The sequence below is a fragment of the Lycium barbarum genome, chromosome 12 (assembly GCF_019175385.1).
Source record: "Lycium barbarum isolate Lr01 chromosome 12, ASM1917538v2, whole genome shotgun sequence".
In the NCBI taxonomy this organism is placed as follows: domain Eukaryota; kingdom Viridiplantae; phylum Streptophyta; class Magnoliopsida; order Solanales; family Solanaceae; genus Lycium; species Lycium barbarum.
Window position 1 is genome coordinate 89,573,540 of NC_083348.1, and position 19,027 is coordinate 89,592,566.

Below are 19,027 nucleotides of genomic sequence, written 5' to 3' on the forward strand. Positions count from 1 at the left end.
TTTTCTTTTCTCGGTTTTCTACACCACCACAACCCCTCACCCCCACCCCTCGCACAGACCCCCCCCCCCCCCCCCAAAAAAAAAAAAATCTTAAAAAAAGTTTTAAAAGTTACTTTTTTTTGGGATTTTTACACCACCCACCTCCCCCACCACCCCCTCCAAAAATCATAATTTTTAACCACGTAGACTTTTAATTTTTATAATTTTTTAATAAAGATAAAATTAAATAGGAAGTAGAAAATTCGGGAGGGGGTAGGGGGTACGTGCGGGGATGGGTGTAGAGAATCAAATCAAAACTTTAAAAAAAATTGATTTTTTTGGAGGGGGTGGTGGGGTGTCGGGAGGGGGGGGGGGGGGGGGGCGATCGTGGGAGTGGGTTGGGTGAAATTTTTTTTTTAAAAAAAGAAACTTTTAAAATCTTTTTTTAATAAAAAAGAAAAATAAATTAAGGGGATGGCAGGTGTCCATAGAGGGGTGGGGGGTGCATGGGTTGCAGGAGTGGTTGGGGTTTGGTAGTTGGGGGTTATGAGGTGGTGCATGAGTTGTGGAAGTGGTTGGTGAGTGGGTTGCATGGGGGGTGGTGGTGAATGGGTTGCAGGAATGTTTGGGGTTTTGTAGTTGGGTGGGGGTGGGTGGTGCATGGGTTGCAGGTGTTACACCTCAGATTTTCGCACGTTAAAGTCGCATCACGAGTTAGTCGATGCAAGTTCAAAAAGAAATTATCTTGAAGTTAAAAGGGATTGATCTTATTAATATAAATGGTTATAAGAGTCTATAAATAATATTAGTAAGTGGCGGAAGATTTGGAGGGTGAATGAATCAAAGAAGCATGAGTTTCGTCAAAAGTCGGCAAGTTGGGAATATGATAACTTGTACTTTTGGGTGAGATTAGGAGTTCTTCACATGCTAAGAAAATAATAATATGAAGTCTTTAATTGTATAATGGTCGTTTGTTAAGTTTGGAAGTCAAACGAGTTGTAATACAAAAGTCGACAAAGGGCGTCGTAAGTTAAGTTTGTAAATTTCATTAAAATTTGGGTCAGATGTCTCGGAGATTTTCTCTCAATATACTTGGAGTTACGGGGTGATCCACCTATCAAATCAAAGGTCTATAAGTCTAGTCTCCAGCAGATTTTACCGTTCATCGATACGATATTGGAGTAGAGAGATATTCGCATTTCCGTCCAGGGACATAAACTGTTGCGGGAACAGTGCTCTAGGTCGGTGACAGGTTATTCCTTTTTATATTAAAGACCTACAAATCAGATTGGAACCTCATTTCTCTTCAAAGAACAAACCCTAGACACTCCCTATACTCTCTCAAACATTTCTCCATCAATCATAAGCAAATCCAAAGGCTAATCAAGTAACTTTAACGTAAGGAATCACGTGGTAATCGTAGAATCGTCGTTTCTTTGTTGTTTTGCTTTTTGAAAGAAATCTTCAACTTGAAGAAATCTCTGTTTTGGATTGATTCTGGGAATCTAAGGTATGTTTTATCCTCTTAATCATCTCCTTATGATTCTCCAAGTATTTAATCTAAGAAATTTGGAGGAAATCCCATGTATATGAACCATATGAACTAGTATGGATGAAATTGATTGGTTGAGCTGATTTATGTGGTTTAAACGTATTTTCTTGGAGCTGTGAAGGTATGGATGGATTGATAAGGAAGAGTAGGAGTAAAGGAGAAGAAATATGGTAGTCTTGAATGAAGAAATTGAACTACAAATGACCCTACGAATTTATGCCCGCAAGTTGTTCGACGAAATGTCTCATTGAGTATTTCCATAAGCTATGAACTTGGAATTGATCCCATATTGGTCGTATGATGTAGGAAATCATTCGTAAGACGTTCGAGGACTCGGGAAAATGTATATAACTCCATCGAGGTATGTAGGGCTTTCTATTCTCTTTGTGGCATGGCTAGATTTCAAATGACCTTTCATTGAAAAGTTGTTCCGCTAACTTGGATCGATCGCGCTCCATGATAATTGAGCTGACACATAATCATCTATGGCTTGTACCAAATTATGGTCCACATCTCTTTTTGGCTATCGATTAAAAGACTTTCCGTTCAACTTGTGTCGATTATGTCCCAAAATGGTTAAGCTTACCCTTTTCTCATGAATAACTTGTATTGAAGTATCTTTCACATTTCGTATCCCTCTTGTTTATCGAATGAAGAATGATATTAGTTATGGAACTCTTCACATCAAAGTTGAGTTGATTGTACTTCCCTTAATTGAGTTAATCCTTATCTTCTTGTCTATTGCTCCAACGTGACGAACCTCTCGTTAGCACACTCTTTCCGATAAAAATTGTGTCGATCATATTTCATAAGAGTTTGGCTAACTTTGGCTTCGTGAATAATTCATAACTAGATGTTTCCTTGTACTTTTACTTCTTTGGCCTAATGATCAAATAATGATAAATGTAGCGACAATAATGATAGTCGGAAGATAATGACGATAAGTCACCCCGACTCAACGACGATAGGCCACCCCAACTCTTTCCATGATATTTCTTTTGAGGTCAATCTTTCATTGCACTTATATATATATATGTATTTATTTTCATTGCCGAGCCGCGCTATAGTCGGCCGGGTAGGCACTTATATGTGCACCTAGACATGTTTCTTTCTTTACCGAACCGTGTTATAGGCGGCCGGGTAGGCACATAGCTGTGCACCTAGATGTATTTCTTTCTTTACCGAGCCGTGTTGTAGGCGGCCGGGTAGGCACGTAGCTGTGCATTGCCACTGATCAGTTGGTCAGAGATGATGTTATGATGATGAGCTCACCCCACAGAGGGATGTATTATTGTTATATGATATGATATATGCCTCCACAGTGAGGAATAATTTTACGGGCATGCATTTACATTTATGTCATGATTATGGTCGCCCTCAGTGGCCTCGTTCAGAGTTTCAGGTTGTCTCTACATCTTTTCCCAATTTATTTGTATCTCTTATGCTTATGTTATGCTTATGCTTATCGCCTTACATACTCAGTACATATTTCGTACTGACGCATTTTGTGCGCTGTGATCATGTCCACAGGTACATGTAGATAGATTGGTGTACCTTTCTCAGTAAGATACCAGAGTTCAGCAGCGATGTTCGCACTCCATTCTCCGGAATTGCTGGTCAGAGTCATCAAATAGGATGCATATATATATATATATATATATATATATATATATATATTATGAGTATGGCTATGGCTACGTCGCGGCCACTGTCCCGACCAGTTGATGCATATTAGTGCTCTTAGAGGCTTACAGACTATCAGTCAGTGTACAGGTATTGTGTTTGGCCTTGCCGACCTTCTGACTGGTTGTCTTTCTTGGTTGTAGGGGTGGGCGTTCGGTTTTTCGGTTCGGTTTTCTCATACTTCGGTTTAGCTATTTCGGTCTCGGTGTTTTGAAAGTGAACACCAAACACCGAACCGAACTAATTCGGTTCGGTTCTTTTGGTTTCGGTTTTTTGAAGTTTGGTTCGGTTCGGTTTCGATTTTTTTAATTCGGTGTTTTCAATTCAGGCTTTCAGCGGCAGCAGCAGTTGCGCAATTTCAGCAGGAGTAGCAGTTCAGCAGCAGGAGTAGCAGTTTCATACTTATGATTTATGAAACAACACTGTTTATTACCATCAGATCAAAGAAAATGTAATAGTATTCAACTTTAGTTCATATTCCCTTTCTAATATAAACTAGGACCTAAATAGCTTTGGACCAGTGCAAAAAAACTTCAAATGATTCAAATTTTCATCACATAAAACAACCCTGTACCCCTAGGCTAGGCCATGGACAATTGGACATCATATAAAAATTGCTTATTACCACCAGACTACAGAGAATGTATCAGCCATGAACCTCAGTTCATATTCCCTTTGTAATAACTTCCAGGACCTATATATATAGCTTGAGACTAGGTATATAACCAGACCAAAAAGGAATCCATTGCATAAAAAAGAGTTGATATGGATAAGGAAAAATTGAGGCACCAATACCCCCGTACTATTGGACAAGCCAGTAGTTTCTATTTAGATTGTGATTTAACAAGAGTGTGAATCAACTAGTATGCAATTTAGTGAGTCTCACCAGAGCATGGCACCTGAAGAAAAAGAAAGCTTAATAATAGGCCATAGATCTTTAAAGGCCAAAGAAGTAAATCCCTTCCATGTTTCTTTACATCCTCCACAAGTAACATATATTAATTGACCAATATTAGGAAGCCAATATGCCAATAGCGTTGATATCATGGCACCAGTCATTCCATACTTGAACTTCACGGTTAAAAGCCACGATAGGAAGATATGTCTCACATAACAATCATAATTAAGTCCGAAATTTACCAAATTCAAAACATAAGCTTAAAGTTGAAGGTGAATCCGCCTATCTTCAAGACATCTCTTAATATGCTTCATTAAGCTAGATGTGTCATTTGCTCTATTACAATTAAGTATCGCACCGCATGTTAAGCACCTAGCTTTACGCCCTTCTTCATTGTCTTGAACCATCATAAAATGTTCCCAAACTTGTGAGCGAGCTCTAGAAGGCATGGTTGAACTTGAAAATAACAAAAAATAGATAAAACCAAAAGTTAGAGAATAACTTTCAAGATAAAAGAACAAAACTACAAAATAAAGTATTGAACTTACCACTAGTAACAAAGAAGCAAATTGCAATCATACATCAACAATGCAAGGATCTCTTCCACTATTTGCCATGTCTAAAGATAATTTAATCAAATATGTCATACAACATAAAAAAGTATATTATTTTTTCACTAAAATACATAAAAAAATACAAAATCTTACCAAGTTCAAGTTCCTCAAGATGATCCAAACTTTCTTCCACACTAATAGATTTAGTCTCTTTCCTAAGCCAATCTTGAACACAAATAAGAGATTGCACACATTTAGGAGTCAACGAACTTCTAAACGAATCAAGTACACGACCACCGGTACTAAATGCACATTCCGATGCCACACTAGAAATCGGAATAGCTAACACATCACGAGCCAACTCTGAAAGAACAGGAAATCTAGGAGCATTAACTTTCCACCAACCTAAGATACTAAATTCAACGGCGGTTTCACTTTCATCTATTGGCTCTTGTTCTTCACCAATGTATTTATCCAACTCGGATTTAGCACACCCACTTCCAGAATCTTCCTTTTGTTTCTTCAAGTGAAGTTTAGTTCTCAAAGCATTTGATTTCACACTTGAGGAGGACCCGGAACTACAAGTTACATCAGATGTATCATGAGATGAAGTAGATAGAGAAGGAGACGATTGATGATAAGATGCTCTTGAATAATTCTTAAGATACTCTCCAAACAAAGATTTCATATAATCGTACACTCCTTCGCTTACTTTATTTCCAACTTCCTCCCCAAATAGCTCTTCAAGTGCAAAGCTAACATACACAAACTTATTGCGAGGATCCAATACGGAAGAAATAAAAATCATTTTGTTCATCTTTTCAGGATCACCCCAATACTTCCTAAACTTTTCTCTCATCCGCTCAGCCATTCTACTCAAACTAAGATCTTCACTTGCTACACACGCTTTCAAATATGCATCAAGCTCACATATATCCTCAAAATGAACATTAGAAGTAACATAATGTGAACCTGAAGCCTTTACGGTGAGCTCGTAAAATCTTTCAAGAAACAGTATCACATTCCTTACATTCACCCAATCATCACATTCAAGCGTACCTGCGACACTTCCATCTTCACAAACATGAGTAGCAAGATAAGTTTTAAAATTCTCATCAAAAAAATCAAACCTATCAAATGCCTTCTCAAAATTTTGTGCCGTGTTCAACATCGCATAGGTGGAATTCCACCTAGTAGGCACATCTAGAATTAATGTTTTAGCACATCCCACCTTTTGAACTTCACAACATTTCTTAAAGCTTCTTGTTCTTGCCGAAGATCCTCTAACATACCTTACCATTTGCCTAACACGTTTAACAGAAGCATCAATTTCCTTCAAACCTTCTTGCACAATTAGATTAAGTATGTGAGCCATACACCTCACATGAAGATGCTTACCATCCATTATATTAGTTCCCCACATATTTAACTGTTTAGACAATTCTCTAACTGTAACATCGTTTGAAGAAGCATTATCAACAGTAATAGTAAATACCTTGTCCAAGTTCCAATGAAGCAGGCAATTACTAATAGTCTCTGCCATGTGCTCACCCTTATGACTAGTGACGGGGCAAAAATTCAGTATTCTTTTATGCAACTTCCAATCTTTATCAATAAAGTGAGCAGTCAAACACATATAATTAATTTTTTGCAATGATGTCCATGTGTCTGTGGTAAGGCAAACTTTTGAACATGCTTCTCTAAAAGACTTCTTCAAATTTTGTCTCAGTTCATTGTAACGTTCATAACAATCCCTTGTTATTGTTCTACGGGAAGGAATTTGAAACAGAGGTTGTGCTACACTCATAAACTTATTGAAGCCTTCCTTTTCTACAAAGCTAAATGGTAGTTCATCAATAATTATCATCTCAACTAAAGCCCTCCTAATTAATTGTTGATCAAATTCCCAATGGTCCTCTATCTCATTCTTATCCTTAGATGGAAAATGTATTTTTTTCTGAGTGGGAGGTTTAATAAGGGATTTATATGCGTTGCACCTCAATAAATGTTGTCTCAAACCCGTTGTCCCATTTACAGTTGCAGCAGCAAGATCTTTTTTACAATACTTACACTTCGCTCTATCAATTCCCCGTACAACAATCTTCTCAAAATGACCCCAAACAATAGATCTAGATTGCATTTCTTTTCTTTTCTTTGTTACCTGGGTGTCAAGTGAGTTATCATTGCTATCAGTATCATCTGTATTAGGTATGCTACCAGTTGAATCGACAACACTTAATTTAGTTTCATCCGCCATCTACGAAAATTAAAGAGAAAATATAAGGCATTGTATTTGTAGGCCAGCACGTTAAAAACCAAAACCTCAACGAAAAATAAGTAAATAACATCACAACCACCAGCCACCAGGTATGATAAAAGTCTTTTTCTTTTTTCCATATACATAGAGATCTAAAAAACTACTCATTTAATTACAATCTCGGAAACTAACCATAAGCTTTAGAATAACATGTTGAATATAGGCATTTCACCGAACATAGGCCTGTAAACCCAAAATAAATAGGTAATTGCCTTAAACCCAAAATTTTCTTTATTGGTACAGACATTTCTTTATAATTAACCCTTTTATTTCGCGAGAATATTACTGCATTAAGATGCATAAAGACACAAACTTTCCTTACTAAACATGCTTAAGAAACCAAAATCAAGGCATTTAATTAAGGAAAAAACATCCTTTTACTCACCAGCAAACCAAAAACCCAACAAGCAAAATAGTTTTAAAATTAAAAAAACAAAAAAAAAAAAACTTCATGCATTAACAGAAGAACAAAAATGGCAGAACCCCATATGAATAAAACACTAAACAATGAATCAAAAAGCTTAAAAAATGCTAATACTTAAAGATTATTGAGGAAATCAGGCAGATGAATAAAGACAGGAACTTTCCTTAATTAACATGCTTAAGAAGCAAAAATCAAGGCTTTTAATTGAGAAAAGAACATTTCTTTTACTCACCAGCAAAGTAAACAAAGACCCAACAAGTTTTTTTTTTTTTTTAAATGTTAAAAAAAGCTTAATGCATTAGCAGAGGAACAAAAATGGAAGAACCCCAAATGAATAAAACACTAAAGAATGAATAAAAAATGCTAATACTTACAGATTATTGAGTAAATTAATTAGGCAGATGAAAAGAACATGTTTTTTTATGTTCTAGAAAATGAAGAACAATATTAGGCCACTGAAACTGAAAGTTCTTGAGAGAGAGAGAGAGAGAGAGAGAAATAGTGATGGGAAAATTAAATGAGATGTTTGAAGAAGAAGAACTGAAGATGGAAGAATGGAAGATGGAATGGTGGATGTGGATACGTTAGGTACTTAGGTTTGATACAAAAGTAACAAAACAATGAAATGAAATTATGAAAGTGGGCTTTTTTTTATTTTTGTACTTATCTAAAATCTGATAATGAAAGTGGGCTTGAGTTTTATTTATTTTGGACTTAAATTTAGTGGGCATGGGCCTAACTATTTAATATTTTTGGGCTAACACATAATATTTCGGTTTAAACCGAAAACCCGAAAACCCGAATACTAAACCCCGAACACCGAACCGAATCCCGAAATTTTTGAAAATTGAAACCGAACCCGAACCGAAAACCCGAAAAACCGAACACCGAAAAACCGAATTAATTCGGTTCGGTCCGGTTTTTCGGTTTTCGGTAATTATGCCCACCCCTACTTGGTTGTGGCTTTGTCGACCCTAGTTATGCATATATGTGTTGTTGGGCCTTTTCTGCTTGCAGGTTGTTATGATATACTTCTTACTATTGTTCTTCAGCGGCCTCGTCGGCCTATGATTCACGTTATAGAGTTTAGATATCACAGTTGGTTCGCTCGGCCCCATCGGGTGCCGGGTGCCGGCCACACCCCCAAGGTTGGGGTGTGACAGCAGGAGTGATTGGAGTTTGGTAGTTGGGGGGTGGGTGGTGCAAAAAAACCCAAAAAAAAAAATCAAAACTTTTTTTCCAAACAAAATTAATTATTTTTTGGGGGGGAGAGGGGGTGGTGGGTGTAGTGGGGTTGGGGCGGTGGGAGTGGTTGGGGGTGGGTTGGGTGGTGGTAGGGTGGTTTGGAATGCACTTGTAGACTGGTTTCCCTACTTTTATTAGGGAAGTCATTTTCTCCATTTTTGAGGAGCTTCGTCTTCCTAAAGAAAATATTTTTCAAAATTTTCTTTAGGAAATTCAATTGTCCTCGAAGATTTTGGAGACATGAGTCCGCCTATATCATGCTGGAATTCCCTTAATGAGAAAGACAAATACGAGACGGTTTTTATCGCAAGGATGTGAATAAACCAAAAATGAGCAATTTCGAATTGTTTATGGACAACTTTGACATTTCTCCTCAAATCATTGACATCCTATATAAAAATAAATGTTTATTTAATCTAAGTAAATTTAAGATAATTTGAAGTGGAACAATAAATAAGCAAACTAAAATAATTGAAAAAATTTAGGAAAAAAAGTATTAAATAGCTTACATGTTTAAAGAGTAACAAAGTAATTATTAATTTATAGTCACAGCCATATTTTATTAATTCAGGGTGTGTTCGGTATGGAGGAAAATGTGTTCTTGGAAAAGCTATTTATTTTTTCATGTTCGTTTGGGAAGTGGAAAATAAGTGAATTTCTTACTTATTTTCTCATGTTCATTTGGTTGATAGAAAACATTTTTCGAAAAATATCCACCCAAGCCCCGCCAACTCCACGCCAACCCCACCTCCCCATAGCACACCAACCCCCCCCGGCGTGGACCCATACCACACCAACCCCTCTACCCCCATCCCCCCCCCCCAATTTTTTTTTAAAGTTTTTAATTTTCTTTTCTGGGTTTTCTACACCACCACAACCCCTCACCCCCCGCGCGGACCCCCTCCCCCCCCAAAAAAAAAAAAAAAATCTTAAAAAAAGTTTTAAAAGTTACTTTTTTGGGGATTTTTACACCACCCACCTCCCCCCACCACCCCCTCCAAAAATCTTAATTTTTAACCATACAGACTTTTAATTTTTATAATTTTTTAATCAAGATAAAATTAATAGGAAGTAGAAAATTCGGGAGGGGGTAGGGGGTGCGTGCGGGGGGTGGGTGTAGAGAATCAAATCAAAACTTTAAAAGAAAAATTGATTTTTTTGGAGGGGGTGGTGTGGTGTCGGGAGGGGGGCGGTCGTGGGAGTGGGTTGGGTGAAAAAATAAAAAAAAAGAAACTTTTAAAAACTTTTTTTAATAAAAAAGAAAAATAAATTAAGGGGATGGCGGGTGTCCATGCAGGGGTGGGGGGTGCATGGGTTGCAGGAGTGGTTGAGGTTTGGTAGTTGTGGGGTATGGGGTGGTGCAAGAGTTGCGGAAGTGGTTGGGGAGTGGGTTGCATGGGAGGTGGGTGGTGAATGGGTTGCAGGAATGGTTGGGGTTTTGTAGTTGGGGGGTGCGTGGTGCATGGGTTGCAGGAGTGATTGGAGTTTGGTAGTTGGGGGTGGGTGGTGCAAAAAACCCCCCCAAAAAAAATCAAAACTTTTTTTTCAAACAATTTTTTTTTGAGGGGGAGAAGGGGTGGTGGGTGGGGTGGGGTTGGGGTGGTGGGAGTGGTTGGGGGTGGGTTGCGTGGTGGTAGGGTAATTGGTGGAATGCACTTGTAGACTGGTTTCTCTACTTTTATTAGGGAAGTCATTTTCTCCATTTTTGAGGAGCTTTGTTTTCCTAAAAAAAATATTTTTCAAAATTTTTTACTAAACGAACATGAGAAAATTAAAAAATATTTTTCCTCCCTGCCAAACACACCCTAAGACTGTGTACATCACTTCGGATCAATTTAATTTAGTGAGGCATCCACGGATGATTCGTAGTTAAGAAAACAAATTATGGAAAGGGTAAACTTACACTACAACACCCGCCACCCCCGGCCCCTTGTAATATGATTGAGTTGTTGATAAGCTTCTTGTATTTTAAAAACAAACACTTGCACACTTTATATTATGAAAATCTTACAGAAAATATAGTGACTCAGTTACAGACACCCTTATTTATAAAATCAAACAATTTACTCCCTTATACAAAGTAAATTTCTGGATGATGACGACCCTATCTCTATTTGTGGGTTGCAAGAAAATCCTCACCTTCTTGTTTATGAAGTTTGAACTGCCGGATTTTGTTTGAGATTGAGGCGAAGCATGTATGGAGACTTTACAGAACCAATGTACAAATGATCACCTATCTTAGTGGCGCTTGACACCATCGTCAAGTCCCTGTCATAATAGTGTTCGACCGGATTTCCTTGTAAATCAACAGATAAAACACCGCCATTGTTTTCTGCATGAGGTTGCCCCACATACTTCACCAATATAGCCATTATCTTCCTGATGAATGGGTAGCTTTGTGCCAAGTCCCATGCATATGTCTTTTCCTGCCAAGTTATCAGAAAAAAAATGAATAACAACAACATATTCAGTGTGATCCCACAAGTGAGGTTTGGAGAGGGTAGGATGTACACATACCTTACCTCTGCCGTTGTGGGGGAAGAGAGACTGTTTCCGAAAAACTCTCAGTTCAAAGAAAGGAAAAGAGAAGGAAAGAAGACAAAAGAAGTGAAAGAAACATAAAAATACTTCGAAGTAGATACAAAAAGTATAGCAGTAAAATAGCAGGATGCCACGCAAATATTTCAAAAAAATTGAATATGGTCATAAATAAAATATGAGATAGCCATATGGAAACCATGGTTGAACATATCAAATTTACATGTCAGAAAGAAACTTACCGAGGCGAATGCAATCCAATAATGGCCTTCACCATCGTACCGAATGTTGTCAGGAAATCCAGGCAAATTCTCAACAAAAATATCCACAGAGCCTTTTCGTTCACCTTTTATGTAATACTTCTTGCATTTCCTCCTATATATTAAACCAAAAAATGGATATCACGAGAAGCAAGCTAAGTACCCACTAAATTAAGACACACTATGAAGAGTACTTACAAAGGGGTTTCACAGAAAATAACAGAATTTTGATCTGGAGAAACGGCAACACCATTAGCGAAATACAGGTCGCTAAGTAGCATTTTGGTCTGTTTAGTTGATGGATCATAACTTAACAATCTGCCGTAGGGCCTGGCTTCAAGAAAATCATAAATGTAGTCTTTGAATTTATATTTGTAAGAAGCATCCGAGAAGTATATAATGCCATCCTCTGCAACGTCTACAGCGTCAACCAATTTGAATTTCAGGCCTTCAGCTTCCTCTATTAGCACTTTAATTTCACCCTCTGAGGTGACGTTCAGTAGTAAGCCCTGTCCCATTTAACATTTCATTCTAAAGAATTACATGAGGTTCTACTGATATTAACAAATTATGTAGTTATTACACTTGACAAACTGTTCTTATGCTTCTAATCAGTACAAAAGGCAGCCAATGCTGCACATGTTATCTAAATGGGCGTTAAAGAACTAAAATAACAATTATTTTCCTCTTCCTTAGCAGCGTGCTTAATCAAAATTAGATTACCAGATTCAGGATTGAAGGAATACTGGAGTATGACATAAATTTATACAGGGATCTATATTTAATCTAGTTAATATTATGTTTTCAATTCTTGTAAAAGGAAAACAAAGTAACATATAATGTCTTGTGTTTGGTCGATCGTGTAAAAACTGAAAAGAACTTTATTCATCCATTTCATATGACGCTATTTCATTCTCCATTTGTTTTTCTTTACTTCAAAATGTCTGAATATATATCATGACTACATATATGATTTTCAAAAGATTCTCTAAATCTAAATACAGTACCACATACTTAATATTACTTATTTTATGAATGTATATATAGAATTTAGTATCTTTTATTACAAAGCCAATGAACATAAAAATCAAATAAAAATAAATTTTAAATAGTACATCCACAAATATATTAAAGAAAATCCTAATTTACATGTTATTATAGAATTTTTTTGTTTGATCAAATACACTCTAATAACATGGTGATGGTTCGTGGTAATGGTTCTGAGGTAGTGGTGGCGGTGCGGCAATGTAATTGTTCAATCAACAATGGTGGCGGTCAACCGTGATGTGACTTGGCCGAAAGCGGACAATATCACATCATGTTAAGAGTATCTTTGGGCCGTTTTAGCCCAACAACTGGTATCAGAGCCAATGGTTTGGCGGGACGAGTATGAAGATGACGGAATGTGGCGTGGGGCCCGGTTTAATGCCTTTGTCTATCTATGGGCCGGTTTACAACCTTTACCCGTAGCTTTGAAGACGCATACACAGCCTTTGTGCTTCGGTGACCGTAAATACTCTGACAGTGTGGGTAGCACACAGACGTGTTGAATCTCTGACCCGTGGTATGATAATGAGCCACGTGGAACTTAGTTCGAGGGAGAGATTATTGGGTGTGCGAACAAAGTACCACATTGGTAGCTGAAAAGAAAAAGAAACTACTTATAAGGAGTTGAATACTTTTATGTGAGGCCTTTTGGAGAAAACCGTGCGGGCTTGGCCCAAAGCGGACAATATTACATCATGTTAATAGTATCTTTAGACCGTTTTAGCCCAACAACTGGTATCAGAGCCAATGGTTTGGCGAGGAGAGTATGAAGATGGCGGAGTGTGGTGTGGGGCCCGGCTTAGTGCCTTTGCCCGTCTATGGGCCGGTTTACAACCTTTACCCATAGCTTTGAAGACGCATACACAGCCTTTGGGCTTCGGTGACCGTAAATACTCTGACGATGTGGGTGGCACATTGACACGTTGAATCTCTGACCCGTAATGAGTCATGTGGAACTTAGTTCGAGGGGGAGATTGTTGGGTATGCGAACAAAGTACCACATTGGTAGCTGGAAAGAAAAAGAGCTACTTATAAGGAGTTGGATACTCTTAATGATGTGAGGCCTTTTGGGAAAAAGCGTGAGGGCTTGGCCCAAAGCAGACAATATCACATCGTGTTAAGAGTATCTTTGGGCCGTTTAGCCAACAATGTGGTGATGGTTGTACAGTAATAAGCTAGTTGTAAAGATGGTTGATGGTTAAAGTGGTTATGGTTGGTGGTAGTGGATTTGCTGAAGAGGTTTAGGATAGTGATTATCCGATGTTAATAGATAGAGTCGTAGAATTTTTTTGCATTCACATGAATTTTTCATTGTTTAACACTAAACTTTGTACAAGATTTAAACGAGTTAGATTCATTTAGTGCAAATAAATTATAAATAGTTGTAAAACTAAAAACTCATACAATCAATAGCTAGAAATTGAAAAAAGAAGAATCAGATTTCCGCTGAGCAGTGAGTACAAACAAATAGGACCTTGGTATAATTACTCCTCTAAAATGGGAGAATTTCAATATTTTCCTCAGTAATCATGCCAATTAGCAAAACAAAATATTGATTCCATTTGTCATCCTTTCAGTTAGGTAGTTGTGAGTAGTTTCCAATCTTTAATTTGCCAAGGGGCCATCATTTTGCACAACATGTGACCGAGTCTTTTAATTGACTTATTTTATAGTCCGATCCGTTTTTGTATAGCTAGCGCCTAGCATACACTAAAACAAAATTTTCCCGAAAAAGAAGGAAGCTGACAAGAGACAACTGACCTTGTCGGCATCAGCAACGATAACTTCACCATGATGTCCTAAAGCAAGTCCAAGTGGTCTGCCACCGGTGAAAACCCAGTTTTCCACCTTTGAATCCGCCACTGATTTATTCACCTTCACTTTTTTGACCCACCCGTCAACACAGCCCGTGTAAATAACTCCCGTATTTGAATCATAAGCTACGTCTTCGGGTGATAACAACTGGCCAACTCCGATTTTTTCCGACCCATAGAGCATCTTGTTATTGCGCTTTGGGAAAACCATGGCCGGCTCGTTACTGAGCACATGGGTCGGGTAAGAAGCCGGGTCGAAGGACTCGAGTTGGTAGAGAACTGTTGCTAGAATAACGGGTATTATTAGTACTGATATAAAAAGAGGTAAGCTAGATACAGTTCTTGTAGAAGACGATGAAGTTGGGTTTGACTGGGGCATGGCTATAGTGCTGCTTTAGCTGATACAAGAGTTTGATCAGTTATATCCAAGCAGATAATGTTCAGATTAACATTCAGAAATTAACAATATACAAATCGTCAGCAAAAGAGAGAGGATCTGAGAGTATTTTGTTGACTCTTTTTCCTCGTTGTTTGCTTTCTTACACTTATCTACTAGTGTAGTTTGACCCGTGTGCTAAGCCCGAGTCGAAGCTATATTAAAATTTAAATTTGTAATTCTTTTTTTTTTGTTTTTTTCCTACTCTTGCTTTTTGTGTTTTTTTGTATCATCATATCAATTTTAAAGGTAGGTTGACAATTTTTCAATGTTTCTAAGATTTTTAATTATATAAAAAAAATTGTAAGTTAAAAAACAACATTTTTTAGAATGTATTTAGATTTCCTTTTTATTTTCATACAAATTAATGCATGCATCAAAGTTTTTCTCCCTTTTATTTTACTACATTTTTTGAGAAATATTTATTGATCCAAATTGAGTTTTAACTTACGTTAGATTTCAACTTAATTTTTTTCATTAAACCTATATTGACTAACCCATTTTCTGGAAAAAATAATAATTACGATATTCAAGTATTATATATAAAAAAAATTATGGTACAAATTGTTGTATAATGACATCAATGAATTTAACTTATAAATAAAGATAGCATTTAAAATTAAATAATTAAAAGTCTTGATACAGTGAAATACTTTAGATGTTTCTTCAGATTAAACCATACAAAAAGAACTGAAAAGTTAATGAAATCATTTGTTTTTCTTACTTTAATCTTTCCTTTTCTTTAAAACTATTGTAGTTTGTTTTTCTTAATGAACTGTTATAATTTCTTAAACGTGTATGCAGTTTTAGTGTTTCATGTTTATATAACTAATTTTCCTTAATTATATAAAACATTGATTATCTCATATTTTGTAAAACATTTCAATATAAACAAATGTGAAAATGATTACTCTCATTTTCAATTATTTATTATTATTATTATTATTATTATTATTATTATATTATAATAATTTGGAGAGCTACAATATTTCTTTAATTAATTTTTTCAATTTTTTTTAGCTATATATGAAAAATAATTTTAAATTGATAATTAAGCGTATATTAAGGTATATAACTTTTTTATTACTTGTCCATAATAAATTTTATAGAATTTTTTTTTAATCATTTCCATATAAAAGAAAGACAATAAACTTTTGAATCAATTTTTAATTTGGTTGAATTAGTAATATTTTGTGGTGTCACTATCATCCTTCCACATCATCCCTCCTAGAATTTAATTAGCCCACATAATTATTCAAATTTACTAAAATAGGTGAGAGCTTACAAGGTAATTAAACCTTCAATTGGGGGTAAAATGAACAAAAACAATTATGTGACGACTACAAAATTTTGAGATCCTCCCTTATATATAATAGTAATATAGTAATATTTATTATTAAAAAGAGGATAGTTTGCAATAGAATTGTGACAAGTGGCGTCATAGGAGTATGACAAGTGATAGTTTTAGGACCAAAATTAGTTAATTAGTTAATAATTTGTTATTGCTTTTGAATTTAAAAATAATTAAATATCTATTTTCTAAAGGTAACATATACATCTATATATTGATTTAATTTAAATTAAAAGATAGAGAATTTAGGTTAGAACATAAATTATCTGGAATTGTTTTGAAAAATAAACACATTTTTTTATGAATTAGAATTACTTCCCTATTTTATCTTTACACTTACTTTTATTTTTATCTTTAAAAAATAAAAAGTAAAACAACAAAGATAAGAAAACAAAATGATAATAAGACACCCCCCCCCCCCTCCCCACGCCCGGCCGCAACAAATAAAACAAAAAAAGGAAGAAGAAGAAGAATAAACTAAGTAAAAACTAATCCAAGTGCACGTCACTTGCCCCATTTACCCAACTACCTCACAAACACACACATGCACGGTTAAAACTTCTAAAAATTTCAAAAAAATGAAAATAAGTTTTTTGGATCTTTTTATTGCAAACTTTATTTTCAGAAAAATATGAGCAATAAACTAACACGTTCCTTACTTCTATTACCCCACTAACTCACAAACACATTTATACGACCCGGGGGGGGGGGGGGGGGGAATGTGCTCCTTATAAATTTGAATTTGATTTGAAAAATAACACATTTATTAAAGACTAAGAATTACTACACTATTTTATTTTATTTCTATCTTAAAAAAAATAAGATACAAAAACATATAAAAAGTCTATATACTATTATTAAATTGAGAGGAAAAAGCTCTCTCCTTAGTAAAAATTTACAAATTTCTAATCAACTATGGTGCTTCTTTTCCATTTTATCTCACGTTCCAATACATTCTAAATTAGTAAAAATATAAGATAATTTCGGGGGGGGGGGGGGGGGGAGGGGGGGAACTACCGAGAATTACTACACTATTTTATCCTTGCAATTTTATTTTATTTTTATATTTAAAAAATAAAAACAAAAAGACAGAAAAATAGATAAAAAGATTATTTTTAAAAAAGACTAAACTAATTAAAACCTATGCACGTTCCTTACCTCAATTCCCCCACTAACTCACAAACACATTTATAAGGGGGGGGGGGGGGGGGGGGGATGTGCTCCTTATTTGTAGCAACTCAACACAAGATTTCGTCTCATTTTTTTTACTTTATTTTTAAAAGTTGTATTTATCTAAATCAATATACTAATCAGTTTAAGTTTTTGAATTTTACATATAATTGTTCTTCACAGTTAAAATTTATCATTATAGTAATCGTCCGTCTTAACCGCATCATAACGTTTCCTTCTCTGCCTCTTCTTTTTTTGCCCGTGTAAATCTTTATTTCTTCCTTCTCTTTTTCCCAATTGCCCAAGTAAATCAGTTTTCCTTTGTTTCAGGTTTCTTCTCTCTTTCCTGTTTTGTCTACGCTTTTTTTTTCTCTCGAATATGTATCTCATGGCAATTCTGTAATGGTAATAGCACAGATTCTGCTACCCAAGGTGATGGATTATGAGATTGCCCCCTTCAAATTAAGCAGGATTCTCACTCAGAAGAGAATCAAACAAAAGGGGCTTGCTCTGGGATGATTTTATTTATCTCTTTCATGTTTGGTTCCTGTTTACGTTTAGTATTCTTCTTTGCTACTTGAATTCTATTTCTCTTTCACTTTTGGGATTTGTTTGTTCTATTTTAAAGATGTCACAGCGGGAACAAGCACAAACAGAGTCCTAATAAGAATAAAGGTAGAACTATCTTCTTAATTCACAGAGCTTCGTCCTATTGACTTTCAACTCTTTTTTTTTTTTTTTTGTCTTTTTTTAAACTGTGTTACGCTGTTCGCGGCGTATGATGTTTGTTGCGTGTGAGCAATTTTTTCATACTCTATAGGTAGACCTTATGCCGTTTTACTTTTTTTTTTTTCCGGAGAAATTGAAAATCATGGCCAAAGAGTTCTAATTGAAGTCATATTGTTGTCTTATCCTATCTATAGTAAATTATATACGTTTTGAGTTTCAAATAAACTGGGGAAAAGGGCCTGATTTGCCCCTCTACTTTAAGAAATGGTTCATATTTACCCCTCGTTATACTATCAGTCCACTTATACCCCTACCGTTAGAATAGTTGCAATATTTACCCCTATATTTAACCCTTGTCCACTGTGGCCAATGTCGTGGGCCAGGCCTGTCCACTGTGTCCCATTACATTGCCACGTAAGAGGCCATGTCAGCAATCCCAATTAAATGAGTCTTAAAATTAAAAGACCAAATGATGCCTTCTTCTTCACCATTAAAATGCCTTCTTCTTATTATTAAAATGCCATTAAAATGCCTGCTTGATTCCGGCAGCTTTGCACCTTCTCCGGCGCCGCCAACAGAAATAGTTACCGGTTTTAATGCCAGTGTTCTTTATTTCACTGTTGAAGATTAAAGATCCCCGCCACTTTGCTGGAACAAATTTCACTGTTGAAGATTGACGAATTAAATATCGTCTTTGTTCTTTATCTTTCTAGACTCCATTATCACCCCATAAAAATGAAAAAGAAACTAATTTGACGATGATAATTAAGTTGTTCCCTTTCACCCCAATTAACTCTTTATCTCAAAATCTAGCTGATAAATGCACACATTAACTAACATATCAAGATTCAGATCATAAACAACAAAATTCAATACAATAATATCATTCAATTTACGTCATCGTCTTTTGTACACACCAGAAAAAAAGTAAGCACCAAAACAATAAATTCGTGTCAAAAAGTAGCATCACAAGTTCACAACAAATTAAAAGTAAAAAAGAAAAAGAAAAATCACGCTTTGAAGCACCAAG

The 19,027-nt window shown here is 35.9% G+C and overlaps 1 protein-coding gene across 1 annotated transcript; it reads right to left on the reverse strand.

Annotated features, from left to right (window-relative positions):
• Window positions 1–10,610: 10,610 nt before the first annotated feature.
• Window positions 10,611–14,876, reverse strand: LOC132622352 (protein STRICTOSIDINE SYNTHASE-LIKE 6-like). The gene is made up of 4 exons (XM_060336953.1): window positions 14,259–14,876; window positions 11,649–11,959; window positions 11,433–11,565; window positions 10,611–11,078 (listed from the first exon to the last, which is right to left on the reverse strand). The coding sequence occupies exons 1-4, from the start codon at window positions 14,688–14,690 to the stop codon at window positions 10,800–10,802; spliced, it is 1,155 nt and encodes a 384-aa protein (XP_060192936.1). The 5' UTR covers window positions 14,691–14,876; the 3' UTR covers window positions 10,611–10,799.
• Between the last annotated feature and the right edge of the window lie 4,151 nt (window positions 14,877–19,027).